The 17,240-nt window shown below is 42.3% G+C and overlaps 1 protein-coding gene across 6 annotated transcripts in view; it reads left to right on the plus strand.

Annotated features, from left to right (window-relative positions):
- The window catches only part of CASK (peripheral plasma membrane protein CASK), a 225,635-nt gene that overhangs the window by 167,291 nt on the left and 41,104 nt on the right, over positions 1–17,240 (plus strand). For 2 of the 6 annotated variants that reach the window (XM_065239567.1, XM_065239571.1), the window contains exons 4-6: positions 12,760–12,789; positions 13,674–13,781; positions 13,838–13,976. In XM_065239567.1, coding sequence (XP_065095639.1) covers positions 12,760–12,789; positions 13,674–13,781; positions 13,838–13,976 — 277 coding nt within the window. The remainder of the gene's footprint in view (positions 1–12,759; positions 12,790–13,673; positions 13,782–13,837; positions 13,977–17,240) is intronic. The other 4 variants (XM_065239569.1, XM_065239572.1, XM_065239570.1 and 1 more) reach the window with 2 other exon arrangements.

Genomic DNA, 17,240 nt, shown 5'->3' on the forward strand with positions numbered 1-17,240 from the left:
GATGGAATTCCGTCACGACCCGGATTGTACGACGACTTGAGTTTCGAGGAAGCCCTGGAAAACATCTCGGGATTGATATCAATTCTGCTCATGGTTTGTTTGGCCAGAGAGTGGTACGTAACTGGCAACCAGTCGACCAGCATGGTTGTCACTCAGCCTCTCGTCCGTGAAGACACTAGCGATTTTTTCAGAGAACAGCTGACAGATATCTTGCGTAGATGAGGCCACGTTACCATTATGTATCATAGAATGCTTGGGACGTGACTTAAGCTTTCTCTGCAATCCACGCCGATACTGAAGAAAGCACCGTATTGTATTCGTGATTGATCCTGACATAGTGACGTTGAAGGGATAGTGTGCGGTGCTTGGTGATTTTCCTAAGACCGGCTCTCTTTCTGGATTTCAGTTGACGAAATTCGCTGGTATGCCATGGTGAATGAATCTTTTTCAGAACGTGTCTGTCAATGACATATGCCAAGACATTGGAAATAGTTTGAGCGGCGGACTCAATGTCAACGGTGTCCAATAAGTCGTCCCAATCTAAACTGGAGAGTAACTCGACGTGGTCGGCGTTCCAAAAATCGTAGCAAACGGTGGCAGGTGAAATATTAAAATCATGCATCAGCTTAGTACTTAACGTTGCATAAGAAAGGAGCTATGTCCTGGGCGGTTACAAAAAAAAAGATCCAATCTGCGGTTGTTCTGGTTAATAACATGATTGATTTGAGAAAGAGTGGCCGAGCTGTAATTGTCCAGAAGGAGTGAAGGATAGAGGAAGCCGTTTCGATTTTTTTTCCATGAAATCCCCGGGAGATTGAAGTCACCAAACACAATAACTTCTTCGGTTGCTTTAGCTATATCCAGAACAGAGAAAACCGATTGGCAATGAGTTTCGATGAGGTCACGCTCGCGAATACGGTCGGGAGGAAAGTACACCGCACAGAGAAACAAGGTACGATCGCCCAGTTTTATCGACGTCCTGCTCTGAGCATATCCAAGCATTATTTTCTAGTAACCTCGCTTTAAACCTAGAATTTACAGCCGCTAAAACACCTCCACCTTTAGCTTTCCGACTATCAGCAGCATTCCTATCGCAACGTAATCGTCGCCGAACACCTGACTAGAGCAACTTTGTTCTAGTTAATTGGTTATTCTAATGTGATGATTGCGTTTAGCGCTAATTTACAGGATACCCTTTTAAGGGCTTATTTTCGTTTGAATTTAAAAATTTGATAACCTACCTACTTGAGCACATAAACCTTCTACACTACTTAAGCTAGGTTACCAAATCACGAATGATCTGGTGGTTTTATTGCAGACAGGCGACTCTGAACCTTTCCAACGTGGACGTCTTTCGCTTCTCGAGTGTTGTTGAAGACCGGCCAGGTGGTGAATCTCAGAATTACGAGTTCGCGGTGGACTGTTAACCCTCCGGTACTCGCGCCAACTTTTGTAACACGAGTACTCGCGCGTTGTACTTTGTACAACAGTGTGAGTTTTTCATTGCCATTTTGCAGGCGAGCTACCAATCGATATGAAACCAACGGGTATTCCATAAAAAACTTGTTTTTAACTAAACAAGCTAAACTTTTATCACAGTTAACCCCCAAACAATGCGGATAGTAGAGAAAATGTGAATGGAAACCACGTAAATGGTGTCCGTACCAGGCATGGAAAATCATTTGCATTCATTTCATGCATTCATTTACATTCATTTGCCACTAACTTTTTTGTTGAACAGCATTCCGCAAAATGATGTATAGAGCTTTTGTAGGTTTTGTTATTAACTACAACTTTTGTTAACATGTCAAATTCTTATCTCTTATGCATGACGAACCACAGTGAACAGAAGCCACTACTGTTTTTCAGCGAATGTATTTTAAATTCTCTGAAAAACAGTAGCAAGTTCTGCCCGCTCTAGTTCGTGATGCATAAGAGATACAGATTTGAATTATGAGCAAAAGTTGTAGCTAATAACAAAACCTACAAAAGTTCTATACATTATTTTGTGGAATGCTGTTGATGAAAAAAGTTAGAGGTAAATGAATGTAAATGAATGTATGAAATGAATGCAAATGATTTTCCGTACTACGTGGGATTTGACTTAATTGCTTACAACATGGAAAATCTCGAAATTCTGACCAGATAGAAAGTTACTGTCTTCGGCAAAGTTTTTCAGGAAGTCAAGATCTTTTCCGTGGTGGAGTAGTTCAGAAAATTCTCACTACGTGGCGCTAGTATATACGTGCAATTTTTGCATATACAACAGCTCGAGATCCTGACCAGATGGAAAGTTGCTGTCTTCGGCAATATTGTTCAGGGGGTCAAGTATTTTTGGCTGGTAGCAGTAGTTCAGAATTTTCTCACTATGCGGCGCTAGAACATACGTGAAATTCTCATATAAAATATCTCGAGATGCTGACCAGATAGAATGTTACTGTCTTAGGCAAAGCTGTTCAGGAGATCATACCCTTTTTGCTGGTAAAAAGTAGTTCAGAATCTTCTCAATAGGTAGTGCTCGTATACATGTTAAGTTCTCGCATGTGATACATCAATAGATCCTGACCAGACAGAGAGCAAATGTCTTTGGCAAAGTTGTTTAGGAAGTCAAGATCTTTTCATTGGTTGACAGTTGTTCAGAATTTTCTCACTACTCGGTGCTAGTATACACATGCAATTCTCGCATATACAATACCTCGAGATCCTGAGCAGATAGAAAGTTACTGTTTTCGGCAAACTTGTTCAGGAGGTCAAGATTTTTTGGCTGGTGGACAGTAGCCCAGAATTTTCTCCCCACGTGGCGCTAGTAAACGTGTATAATTCTCGCGTATGCTATAGCTCGAGATTCTGAACAGGTAGAAAATTAATGTCTTCGAAAAAGTTGTTCATGAGGTCAATGCTTATGCCACGTAGTGTGAAAATTCTGAACTATTGTGCACCAATAGTTCAGAATGTTCACACTACGTGGCGTTAGTATACACGCGAAATTCTCGCATTTAAAATATCTCGAGATTCTGATCAGATAGATTTCGCTAGTGGACAGTAGTTCAAAATTGTCTCACTACGTAGCGCTAGAGTACACGTGAAATTCTCGCATGTGGTTTGTTTCGAGATCCTGACCAGATAGAAAGTGTCTGTCTTCGACAAAATTGTTCAGGAGGTCAAAGGCTATTGCTAGGTGTACAATAGTTGAGAAGCGGTGCTAGTATACCCGTGAAATTTTCATATATAAAATATCATGAGATCCTGACCAAATAGAATGTTACAGTCTTTGGAAAAGTTGTTCACCAAGGCCTTTTGGCTGATGGACAGAAATTCATTTTTTTTTCACATCATTGCGCTTGTATACACGCGCAATTCTCGCATTAGATATATTTCGAGACCTGCTAAACTGTCTTCGGCAAAGTTGTCCAGGAGATCAAAGCTTTTTCGTTGGTTGACAGTACAAAATTTTTTCACTACGTGACGCTAGGATATACGTGAAATCTTCGCATGAATAATATCTCAGGATCCTGAACAGCTAGACATTTACTGTATTCGGCAAAGCTGTTAAGGAGATAAAGCTCTTTTGGCTGATGAACAGTAGTTCAGAAGTTTCTCAAAAGTTGGCGGGCAATTCTCGCATATCAAATATCATGTTTTTGCTCTTCAAGGAGAAAGCATTCCAATTTACGATCTTGATGGCTTCAGGGTCCATTCTTAGTGACAAGGGACAGGGCAGCATGTAGCTGTTCAGATCGAGTCTTGCAGGAGCGCATGATGATGATGACCTTGGCCACGAGCGTCACAAGTTCCTCCGAGGTGAACGGAGAATCGTCGACAGGCTCACCTGAGACAGCACCAGCGTATGATAAACCAGGGGCGGTGGAGGAACCTGGAATTGGCTGGGTCGCAGCAGCAGCGAGACGATGCTGAACTGTCCGACTGTTGGTAACCATTTGTATACTAGGTTCGGAACATGTCGACGGGGCTGGAGAGCTGGGTACTGGACTTCCGTGAGTACAGGAGGCGAACGATGATTTCGGAGGCGACCGGGCTGATTGTTGATTGTAGTCTTCCGACGGATATTCATGAGCTCCACTCGCTTGGGACATCCGCGATTGGAGGCTTGGTGGTTTCCCCCGCAGTTGACACAAGGTGGCTCGATGTCGTCATCTTGCTCACAGGAAGCAGTTGAGTGAGTTCCATCACACTTGCCGCAGTTTGTCTTCATATGACAGTTTTTGGCGCCATGGCCATAGGAGAGGCAGTCATACACTGCTTAGCATCACGATGTTGGGGTTTGTAATGCTCTCAACTGATGATGACCTGAAACAGGTCCCGGATTTTGGATCTCAGAGCCGCAAGAGTGGTGGATCCCTTCGTATCGTGCACCAGGAACAACTGGTCACGGAAGCTGGTGTTGTGGTTGGAACGCCGGTTCATCGGGAACACTGCCTCAGGCTTGTGCCCAAGCCGCTCCAACTCGGATTTCACCGCTGCCGCCTCGAACGACGGTAATCCACGCAAAACTACCTTCAGTGGCTTGCTCGATGGTAGATCATGCGTGAAGAATTCCACGTTGTTGTCTTTCAGGTACCATCCTATTTGTTTGTACTCCTCCAGGATGGAGCACATGATTTTGGTACCAATGCTGCATGCTTGAAGCGAGACAGCAGTTTGTGTTTTGCCAGTTCGGCAACATCCTTCACCGGAGTGAAAAGCGGGGGAATCCGCTGTCTTCTAGCAATGGGAACGGCGTCACCATCGCCATTTTATTCCGGGAGTACTGCATACTGGTTGGCTTGCAGTACCCGATGTCCGGCGTCATCTTGCGACGCGCTGGGCTTGATTACCACCTTCTTTCCTCCCGCTGCTGAGAGAATCGAGAGAATCGAGGCAAGTGTGTGCGTCGTTCTACGATGTTATACATAACAATCAAGGCAAATGCATGTTTGTGTAGGGGAAAGCATGTACAGAACACGGAAAAAAAAAGATTAAAAATCATTGCATCGTCTGCAAGGTCAACTTTTAACATTCGCTGCGATGTTCATGAACAGAGGACGATAGTAAATAGAACATTTATTGTAATAAATTTTTGGCTTGCGTGTAGCTGCGTCTTTACCGACTGAGCTAAGGAAGGCCCCTAATCATTCTCACCATAGTATCATATCCTTAGAGTTCCTTTGGAATTGTTTTCATTTTCAGATTTGCTTGGAAATATTATCGCAATTCTCTTGGAAATAATGTCAAGAGTTCTTTGGAGCTTTTGTTCGAATTCTCTTGAAATTGTGGGTAGATCTAGGAATTGTTATTTCAATTATCTACAGAGTTCTTTTTAAATCTTACTCAAAATTTATATTGGATTACTCCTGGGCTTCTCCTGACAACCTCAATGGAATGCATCTTATAATTTGCATGTACGTTTATTCATAATACCTTTGGAATCCTCCAAATAATTCACCGTAAATTCTCCTCGCAAAGCCCATTAAATACTTTTCAAAATGACGTTAAAATTCTGAACGGAAGTCTTTGAGAATACTTTCCAAAAATGCCATAGGAGTTCTCTGCTTTTCGATCTACACCCGTTGATTAAATCAAGACCAACAATTGAAATGGCCTTAACTCCATAACGCCAATTTCTCGAGAACCGAAACCTTAATTCGCAAACCTAAACCACAAACGGGTAGAGGAGAATTTCCCCTACCTGTTCATTATGTTTGTTTGGCTTTGCGGACTTCGGTTCGCGAGAAAATGGCCTTACAAAATGGAGTTAAGGCCATTTCAATTGTTGGTCTTGAAATGTCAACGAAAGTAATATCATGCAATACTTGTTAGGAAAGCCTCTTCGAATTCGTCGATTTATCTTGTCGCCCTTGGCGATGGCCGTTATCGCCACCTCCGCCCTTACTACGTATCTGGTCACAACTCTTCCATGAATCAATGCATTATAAGGCCTGTACTCGAAAAAAAAGCACCAGACAAAAGTGTTCGCCAAAAATTATTTTAAGTCGGATTTTCTTGAAACTTTCAGGGAATGAACTTATACATATGGATTATCTTTCGGCATAATTACTTTATTCAATTTCCTTTCCATCGCTGAAAGCCCGCACCTTTCCCTTAAGACCCCTCATTACATTTTGTGCAATGATGGAGCCGACCTTTTTGGTCACTTTCATCCATTCTTTCTTCAACTCCAGCTAGTTCTTAAACACCTTGGACGATTTTCAAGCTTTGGCCTTCATTATGGCCCAAAATCATTCCACCGGACGAATCTCTGGTGAATTTAGGGGGTTGGCGGTTTTTGGTACAAAAACAACGTTATTGTCTCTGTACCAATCCAACGTCGATCGCGCGTAATGGCATGATGCCAGGTCCGGCCAAAATAATGTCTCGCTTCCGTGGGACCGCAGGAAGGGCAACAGGTGCTTCTGGAGGCACTCGGTGCGGTAAATTTCGCTGTTGATGGTACCCATTGTGATGTACGGTTTACACAGTTTACCGCATTGGTATATGGCCTGCCAGAGCAAGTATTTTTTGGCGAATTTGTCCACTTTCTTCTTCCTTATGTCTTCCGGAACATCAACCAGTGATTTGGCAACGTAGAACTCCAGCCCCGGTATCTGCTTTGCGTCTGCCTTGATGTAGGTTTCGTCATCCATAATCACACACATCGGTTTCGTTAACCACTCTCGATACAGCTTCCTTGCGCGGGATTTCGCCGCCGTGTTTTGTGCCGGTTCGGTGCCTTCTGGACCTTGAATACAACGAAGCCCAGCTCATTTCATGGTTTGTTGAACGAACCAGGCGGAACACTTTGCCTTCAGAGCCGCGTCGCGAATCGAAAGGTTCGGATTACGCTTGAAATAATCCAACACCTTCCGGGCCATCACAGGGTCAGCTGTCTTCGATTTTCTTCCACTTCCAGCCCGCCGCTCAGTCGTCTGGGACTCCTTAAACGATTTTACCACCCGAGACACAGTTGTATGGGTGCTTCCCAGTTGTCTTCCGATCCATCTCATGGTCGCAGTCGGATTTTCCATGACGGCGCGCAAAATTCTCCGGCGATTTTCTTCTTGTTTCGATGACATCTCAATAACCACTGAACCGATTGTTATGAAATTTCGCACATGTAAAAAATTCACTCCAAACTAGTTATACCCAGATTTTCATCAATTTTTACCCACGGATAAAAAAGTTACACACGGATAAAAATGGTGCATTTTTTTCGCAATGTAGTGCAATGCTAAGTAATAGACTTGTGCACCGCCGCGCCACGCCGCCGCCGATGAAATTGAGCCGCATTAAAATCTTTCGCGCCGCCGAATAAATTTATGCACGTTTTCGGTAAAATGCATCTTGAACGCGTTGAAATTAGAACTTGTGTGTGATGCAGGGGTTGTCATTTAGTTGTTTGACGTGCGTTCGCACTTTCTCGATCTAGCACACAGGAATGAATCATTCGGATCGGATTTACATAAAGGTGAATAAGTGACTATTATTAACAACACGTTGATATTTGACCCTTTTTTAATCCTTTACTGGTCCAAGTTGTGCGGGATTCTACGTATATCCGAAATACATAATCTTCAAATACACAAACAAAAAGTTATATGACTACAATGCGTGTACATTCAAATATGTGTCAGAGTAATTCAAGCATATCATTTATCGCTATCAACATATGAATAACGTGTAATGCTCAATAAATCAAAGAATTCCTAGGGCCCATTAAAATGTTACGTAATGCAACAGGTTGCTTTTAATTACTATTCACACTTTGCCATACGACTCCATCCCCTGCAATTTTAACAAGCACTTGACGTTTTCTTAACAAATTCCGCATGCACGAGAAATTAGAACGAGTCAAAATTAAGTAAGAATTACTCATATTTGAGTTTAGGTTACTCAAATTCGAAAAAAACCTAGGTCACTCATAAAGGGTGATACGGTCAAAATTTGGTCAATATCAACTTGACGTATTTCTTTCAATTTTGCATTTAAAAAACCTGAACACTCCTCATTTTGAAGGTGTGTGTGTGTAGAATGTTGCTCCTATTTTGATTTTGGAATTCACTCTTCAGTTGTCAAAATGCCGTCCAAGCAAGAAGAGCAGCGTATCAAAATTTTGCTCGCGCATCGCGAAAATCCGAGCTACTCGCACGCAAAGTTGGCAAAATCGCTAAAAGTTGCCAAATCAACCGTTACAAATGTAATTAAAGTGTTTGGGGAACGTTTGTCGACAGCCAGGAAGTCTGGATCGGGGGGAAATCGAAAACCGGAAGCCACTGAGACGACAAAGAGAGTTGCCAGTAGTTTCAAGCGAAACCCTAACCTCTCTCTCCGAGATGCCGCAAATAAGCTGGGTGTATCGTCTACAACCGTGCATCGAGCCAAAAAACGAGCCGGACTATCGACTTACAAGAAGGTAGTGACTCCAAATCGCGATGATAAACAAAATACGACGGCCAAAGCGCGATCCCGGAGGCTGTACACGACGATGCTGACGAAGTTTGACTGCGTGGTAATGGACGACGAAACCTACGTCAAAGCCGACTACAAGCAGCTTCCGGGACAGGAGTTTTATACGGCAAAAGGAAGGGGAAAGGTAGCAGATGTTTTCAAGCACATGAAACTGTCAAAGTTCGCAAAGAAATATCTGGTTTGGCAAGCCATCTGTACCTGTGGCTTGAAAAGCAGCATTTTCATAGCTTCCGGGACTGTCAACCAAGAAATTTACGTGAAAGAGTGTTTGAATAAACGTCTGCTGCCTTTCCTGAAGAAACACGGTTGTTCCGTACTGTTTTGGCCGGATTTGGCATCTTGCCATTACGGTAAAAAGGCCATGGAGTGGTACGCCGCCAACAACGTGCAGGTGGTTCCCAAGGACAAGAACCCTCCCAACACGCCAGAGCTCCGCCCAATTGAGAAATACTGGGCTATTGTCAAGCGGAACCTAAAGAAGACCAAAAAAACTGCTAAGGGCGAGCAGCAGTTCAAGGCAAACTGGCTTTCTGCGGCGAAGAAGGTGGACAAGGTGGCTGTACAAAATCTGATGGCAGGGGTCAAGCGTAAGGCCCGGCAATTCGGATTTGGAAAAGCGGAAGCCTAACTGAATATTTTTCCTGAATTTTATACTAATTGAACTTGAAAAAGAAATTTAATTTGATTTTTTAAATAAACGATTTCACCGATTTACACGCGTTTTCCCTTGACCAAATTTTGACCGTATCACCCTTTAGAATGAATAAATTTTCCAGAGCTTTCCCGAGGAAAACTTCTCGAATATGCGGAAAACAGATTGTGGTTTTAGTCTGTCTACTAGCACACTACGAACCTATGTACAATCTTCTTAAATTTTTCCCATATTCGAGAAGTTTTCCCCGGGAAAGTGTCGAAAAATTTACTCAAACTATGAGTGACCTACGTTTTCGTGATTTGGAGTAATCTGAACTCAAATGTGGAAAGCATTTTGTGTCCATGTGCGATTGGTTTGGAAAGTACCGTAAAACGGGTAACTTCGGTAGTTTTTTTTAAATAAATCATTTTTAATTCAATTCATGTATCTCAAAAAAAAATTAAACAAGTTCTGATGATCCTAGAGTCAATTCGTTAGTAATATGTTTAACGAAAATTATTGCATTTGCACTATTTTTTTAGTCTAGCGACCGAACATCAGTATTTTGATTTGCGGTTACTTTGATAATGCTCGATGAATGTAGAAAAACATGCGTGAATCTCAAACAATTTAGTTCAAGAAATATGAAACTTTGAATCAGTAGGGAAAATGGCTCTAATGTTGGCCTATGGCTCTAAGATTAGGCCCATCGCTAAAAATCTGCTATTTATCAATTTTATCTAGATAAACGCGTCATTGGGACGGTACAAATGGATATTTTTGGTCACTATTGAAAATTTAGTCGATTGCTGAAACCGAACTTTTTGTCAGTGCGAACCTCAACCTGAGCTAGGTTTTAAAAACAAACGAGCAAACTGACGTTTGTCAGAAAACAAGCAGACCCAATCTTGATACCCGATCCAGGTTGGAACTGAATAATAAACGAATTCGCTATAAGTAACATTGACAGATTCTCTTCATCGACTTTCCCTTTGTATCCCCACGGCCATATAAAGACATTTCCTGCGCTCAAAGTTATTACTATACTAGGATTAATTAAAATTAAATCATTTTATGGCTACGCATTTTTTATACATTGATCCGATTAAAGATTTCCTTTAAATGTATACTAAGTCCGCTTCACGGTGGAGAATTCATCCAGTGTTAAAAGCAAAAAAGGGGGAAGGAAATTGCAAGTCAAACCTTCAAAATGGGTGAAATTGTACTCATTAATGGGAACTTTACAGTTACAGTGTGAACATCCTCAACAATTGTGCATCTTCTAGTAACTCGGCAGTCAGCATCAGGCACTTAAGTCTCGTTCATTTAAGAGGACGCAAAAATCTTCTCAAGCAAACTTGATTTCATCTTCTTTTAAAAAATCTCCGAGCCTAATGTATCCACACCAGAAGCAACTGTATAACGTCCGATAATACTCGATAAGAATACCATGCCACCAATCATGCTGTATCAATGCATATAGCAAGAACTAAGCCGATGTCTTGAATTATTCTCACCGTCAAATGGTGAGTTGTTTCCCCTTTATACTAAGAAGATTTAACGAACAAAAATATTCTTTGCAGCTACATCAATAATTTAAAAAAAATCAGAAAGTAGCAGGTGTCCAAGTCCCCCGATAACATAGATTCAAGCAGCCCAAAGGTAGCTGCGAATGCACCAAGTACCTTATCCGGTATTATATAAGAATGATGACTCTCCTCAGAAGCTCACTAGGATTTTGCTAAATTAACTTAACTGTACTTATTTAAGACTAATCAAAACAAATAAACTAAACATATTTCGATGTTCCCCAAACTACAGTTTCCAATCCATTGCAAATGAAATCAAAATCCCAATAACAACCACTGAAAATAAACAAACCATGTTTAAACAAGGCTTGTATACTTGCTAGAAAATACATTATGATGTATAATCCATTTTTATGCTAAGTTCGTATTCTCTCTCTCTCTCTATATCAATTTATGCGTCGGTCAGGAGAGTTGTGATTTAGCGTAACTTTTAAGCTATTTAGATTTGAAAATCTTTTGAGTGTGGTATTTTCAGCACGCAGATCGGTAAAAGAAGCCTTCGACACTTATCATGCATAAGGGTGTAAACGAGATGATCGATTCTCTTCGTCGATTTTCTCTTTAAATTGCTACAGGTAAGGGAAGCAATTTTCTTAAATTTTTCCAATACAGTGCTGTAATAGGTTGTATTGGCCATCAAAGGCAATAACAAACGCACCGAGAAATTTTAATCCAAGCGAGTTATTAACGAAAGAGAAAGTCGACGAAGAGAATCGATCATCACGTTTACGCCCTTATGCATGCTCACTGTCGCTTTTATCTAGCATCTAATATGACAAACACAACAAGAAACGGCTATGTGCTCCAGTTATTATCGAAAGAGAAAGTCGACGAAGATGACCTGTCAATGTTACTTAGGACCTAATGCAATGTTCAGCTTGAAATCTGCCCAATCGACAGAAACAGCTATTGATCGTGTTGTTTACAATTCGACAGTGAGCATGCATAAGGGCCTATACGCGATGATCGATTCTCTTCGTCGATTTTCTCTTTCGTTAATAACTCGCTAGATTTAACGTTTCTCGGTGCGTTTGCTGTTGCTTTTGATAGCCAATACAACCTGTTACTACTCTGCATTAAACAAATTTTAGAAAATTGTTTCGCTTAGCTGTAGCAATGCAAAGAGAAAATCGATGAAGAGAATCGATCATCGCGTATTCGCCCTTATGCATGCTCACTGTCGAATTTACAAGCACTGTCAATAACAGCATAACAATCACATCTTTGCTTGATTTCCTATTCTAATGGAATTGTTATGCGTAGGGGAATTTACGTATTCTCGGCAACCTAAGCAGCGACCTTCTTTCTATAGCCTTTTTCTCTAAGGAACGCACACATATGCAGTTATGGTTATATGGTTTGTTTACAATCTATTGCTGAGAGCTGCTCTAACAATTTCAGTCGAAAGAATTGTCAAAAACTGTTTTGAAACGCTTTTACAAAGCTCCAATCTTCTCTAGTGAGAGCGAGTATTGTCGGCAACCAGTTTTTCTTCGGCAACCGTTCCATTTGAACTGCATGTAAATCTGCTGTTCTATTATCGGCAGCTCGAAATCAGCTACAATTTGTAGTGCGTGTGTTTCATTTCAAGAAAACCTTGCTAGATTGCTTTTTCTCAGTGGTAAAAATATAGTCAAATTAGCTGAAAGCATAAAGAATCGTTTGCATGCATTCAGCGAAGTGTTTTCGTAAGAAAATCCAGTGAAAATAGTGTTTCAATTTGGGTTGCCGAAAATAGTCTGGCATGCCGAAGCCGTCATTTCCCCTATATGGGTAGAGAAAAGACGATAGTTCCATGAAAGTGCATCAGTTCCTTTCCAATTGATGTACCTCAGCGTCTGCACAGGACCAAGAGGATTATTTGCTTGCAGTTCCTAGCCATCGATCGAACTAGAACCAATGTTTCTCATTTCTCCTCGGATGGACGAGCGACATATATGTTCCATGAATCTGCTGGAACGAAAATACATCAATAAATAGCCTAGTCCTAATCGTACACAAACTCCTCCAGCTCAAGTACCCAATTTAATCAACCATACTTTGCTCTCTACTCTAATCCCATACACGCTGCAGCTATTCAGGATAAGACCAGCGCCCGTTTTAGTAAGTATTCTTTTGTCAGCGTACCAGCATGTGAAGGGGATTTCCATTACTCATTTTCATTCTTTACTCATTATTTTCGAATTCTATTGCCCATCATCAATCAAGAATTAATTCGAGTCCATTAGTGCGAGAGTAGTAATTAGTGACCTATAATTTTTCTAAATTAAATCGTCGATTGGATTGAAATTGCTATAAAGCAAAATGGGCAAATTTAAATAACGCACTGAAGGTCACAGATTCCGTAAATATTTAATAAACTGCACGTCATGGGAAATAAAAAGCATAGCCACTACCAATTGATGCCAACGTCCCGTGCAGTCGTCCATTTCCATTTGTGGTCCTTTGATCGTGGATTATTCAAAAAGAAAATAATAATTATCATCACACGCTGTATACACACGGCTCGTTATATGAATTTAATACTTTCCTGCGGGCGCAAGAGCAAATGAGCACAGGGCTGTCCATTCCCTGACTCGTGTGGAGGGGGGGGGGATCTAATTAAGACTTCATTTGGCTTTCATAAAAGGATATTTTCCCCCAACCATCGGCAACCGGAATGGGCGAAAAAAGGCCCCGTTTGTGACGTCATTACTCCGACTACGGCGGATTCATTTACATTACTAAGTGGGGAACATGAATGTTTCATTATCATCGTACGTTAAATTTGTTTTTTTTTATTTCGTTCGTGTGAACAGAGTCAAACTCGAGGTTATCTTTCATTTGCAATTCCGACTGTCATTTGCATGAGTGGATTTGTACGAGGTTTTCGTTTTCTGTTTTAACACCGACGTTGAATGCAGAATCACGTTTGCCTACAATGCAGGGAGGATCTCTATTAATCGGCTTTGTTCTTTTCCACCCCCACAACTCTCCAACACCACCTGGTCGATCAGATTTTCGTTCGTGCCCAGTTCGATTACGACCCGTTGGACGACGAGCTGATTCCGTGCGCGCAAGCGGGGATAGCTTTCCGGGTTGGTGATATACTACAGGTAAGTAGCGGTGGCCCCGGTCAGAACTGTTAATTCGATTATTCTTCTCAACACAGATTATTAGCAAAGACGATCATCACTGGTGGCAGGCCAGACACGACGCAGCTGGAGGGTCAGCCGGTTTGATTCCTTCGCCAGAGCTTCAGGAGTGGCGCATTGCCTGCCAGTCGGCGGACAAGACCCACAAGGAACAAGGTAGGATTTGCACACATCTTCAACGTTCTCAAAAAAGAAAACGAAATCAAAAATTGTAATTCATATCGAACAATTGTGTTACACACTTTCCATCCCTGCATCCACACGATCGACACATACATTGCACAATGTCCCCATTTTATGTCGATCCATGTATAGTTTTGCATACATTCAGACAAATTCAATCGACGACAACTGCAATAAACTGCATCGGTTTACAATCCTGGTGGCTGCCGGCATATAAGCTGGCCGGATTTACGGTAAAACTTTCATCCGCTTTTCCATAACCTTCCATTAAATGCTCCGATAAATTCTCTCCAGCCATCGACGTCGTCCTCGAAGACGTCGCGCAGCGAGAGCATCAGAAAGGTACTTTAGCTCGGCATCAACGTGTCACAGGATAAAAAAGTTGATCCACCTTTCCGTGTCGTCTTATTGCTATCGGATCCATTTTCCGCCTCCGGGATCGGCATAAAAAGATGTTTTCTTTACGTGTCGGTCGTCCCCGGGGTGGGAAATCTACCAACCAACTAGCGCAAGGGGTTATACCGAGAGATTCAATTCAATCTATCCTCTTTCCGGCTTACCCACTTGATGATTAAGGATGTACGGTGGGGGCGTGGTGCGAATCGATAATAATATATCGAAGGCGAAGAATTCCTCGCAAATGAACCGGTCGGGCGGTCTATCGGCCAGCAAACCCAGTGGAGTTGGCATCCTTTTTCCACTTCTCTATTGATTCCATTCTCTCGAGATGTCCCATCAAATTGGGATGCTGCATTGCTTTTTTTGCAGAGCATAGCAACCTATTCATTCAAGGACTTTTCAACCATTGAATTATCGGAACGAAACTGGAATTCTCTAGGGCAGAAAGACTGTCCACTTGAGAAGTTGAGAGCTGATATGTTAATCCTCTGTAGAGTACACAGTCCCTTCCATGTATTGGCCATGCTGAGCTTTTCCCCGGTTCAGGAATGAAAGTTTTTAGGCTGTGTGGAATTTCAAATTTCTTGAAAAGTTTAGCTATCAAGCTATTTTATTTAAGGTTATTATTTCTTTGATGTATTATTAATAAAATGATTGGTTTCTTCAGGCTGTTTGCAATGCTATTGTATTGTAAATGGTCTGTTTCAAGTTAAAACTAGAACAGAAACGCACCCGTCGCAATGCTAAGTTGTAGTTTCATATTCTAGTACTATTAAGCATTTCACACCAAACTGGACAAATAAGCACGTTTTCTCTTATTATAAACTTTGATAAAAGTGCGAGTTTTCTTCGAACAGTCTTGGTGCCTTGGGTGCACTTATTTCTTATGAAGACAACAAAACAACAACTGCACTTTTATCATACTTTTTGCATGTTTGGAGCAGTCCAGTTTCAGATGCAATTATAAATTTCCCCGGGCAATCCTAGGAACTCCACCAAGAAGTCCTATGGACAACTCCGAAAAGTCTGCTGAACATCCCCAACAAGTCCTATCCACTTGGTTGAGAAGTCATATGAACTTGTCTCGTTGACATCTCTGAGAAGTTTACTGAGAAATCCTACAAACTTCTCCTATGATCTCCTATAAACTTCCCCCAGAAGTCCTTCAAACTTCCCAAGCAAGCCTAAACCTTTTAAAAAATTCTCTGCAGTCCGCAAATCGCACCGTATGCTCCAAAATTTTTCAATTTGCCTCAGGATAGCCTTGCAATCTGTCCTTCCTTGCAGGATATCGGCCACGGTTAGGGGTCTGCTTGTGTCTCTTCTAGTTCGGAGAAGTTCTAGGTCGATAAGTTGACAACGGCTTTCGTAACTGGGTAATCGAAACGGATCATTCCAAGGCAATCTACGCAACGTAAAACGAAGAAAGCGACGTTGAACAGATTCAATTCTCTCGGCACCGTTGTTGTAGTTTGGGTTCCAAACCGCTGAACAATACTCAAGCGTCGATCGAACAATGGAGAGATTTTAGATAGCAGATATCAGTGAAGTTTTTAGCTATCCTACAACTCGCAGACCAAGATGGCTCTATCAGCATGCCGATTGGACGGCTTTCCAAGACGCAATTAAATCGTTGTGGGACGAGATAGGACCATAATCCATCGATGAGCTCACAGAAGCTATCGTCGGAGCGGCCACGACATCGATCCCCAAGACCAGCCCCAACCCCGGCAGAAAGGCTCTTCACTGGTAGTTACCACGAAAGGCCCTTCGAGCAGCAAAAAGGCTGCCCCCTCAATCACACATACCGAGAGGAGGCTTTCCAGCACTACCGACGCAAACGAAATGAATGTCGAGACGTCATCCGTACCGCCAAGTCAACTAGCCGAACAGCGTTCCTAAACGGCATCAACCCCAATCAATCAGCAGCCGAGCTGTGGGGAAGGTCAACGATCTTAGCGGAATGAGAAGGTATCAAGGGATAGCCCTCGAGATAGACGGCTCCGCAACTACAGATTCCATCATCGTCGCCAATCAGCTCGGCACGTACTTCCATTCCCTGTCAGCGCTAGACGGCTATTCTGCGGAATTTCGGCGCAAAAGCAACATGACTATCAACTCCATCGCCAACATCGCCATTCCCGATGACGACACCAATACCGCCATCAATCAACCTTTTGCTCGAGTAACACAAATTCATAGAATTATGTTGAGTAAACTGTTATACAACCAAAAGTAGTCATACAAAGGTTATATAAACTGTTATAGCACATGTGTGTTGTTTGGGTGGTCTCAGAGAGCTTTCCTTTGCCTTATCCAAAGCCAAAGGAAACTCTGCCGGTCCAGACGAAGTAGGCTACCCACCACTAAAAAACCTACCCACGGGTGCACGAATCAAACTGCTAGAGCTTCTCAACAAGGAGTGGCTGAACGACTCCCTGCCGAAGCAGTGGAGCCACAGATTAGTTGTTCCCATCAAAAAGATCGGCAAGTCCGGCAAATCACCGGTGGATTACCGCCCAATCTCGCTCACCTGCTGCATCTCCAAGATTATTGAGCGAATGATCAACCGCCGACTTATGAGCTTCTTCAACGACCATGACCTTCTCGACCATCGTCAACACGCTTTCCGTCCAGGGCATTGCACTAACACATATTTTGGGACGCTCGGTCAGGCGCTCCACGATACAATGGAATCAGCATGTGGAGTTGGCAACGCTGAACATCTCAAAAGCGTACAACCGGGCTTGGACGCCAGATGTCATCAAACAACTAGCAGATTGGGGCTTGAAAGGCCACATCCTACATTTTTTTGAAAAATTCCTAACCCACCGGACC

This window comes from Ochlerotatus camptorhynchus, unplaced genomic scaffold (genome assembly GCF_037179485.1).
Source record: "Ochlerotatus camptorhynchus isolate MF236.1 unplaced genomic scaffold, CSIRO-AGI_Acam_v1.1 ptg000056l, whole genome shotgun sequence".
In the NCBI taxonomy this organism is placed as follows: Eukaryota; Metazoa; Arthropoda; class Insecta; order Diptera; family Culicidae; genus Ochlerotatus; species Ochlerotatus camptorhynchus.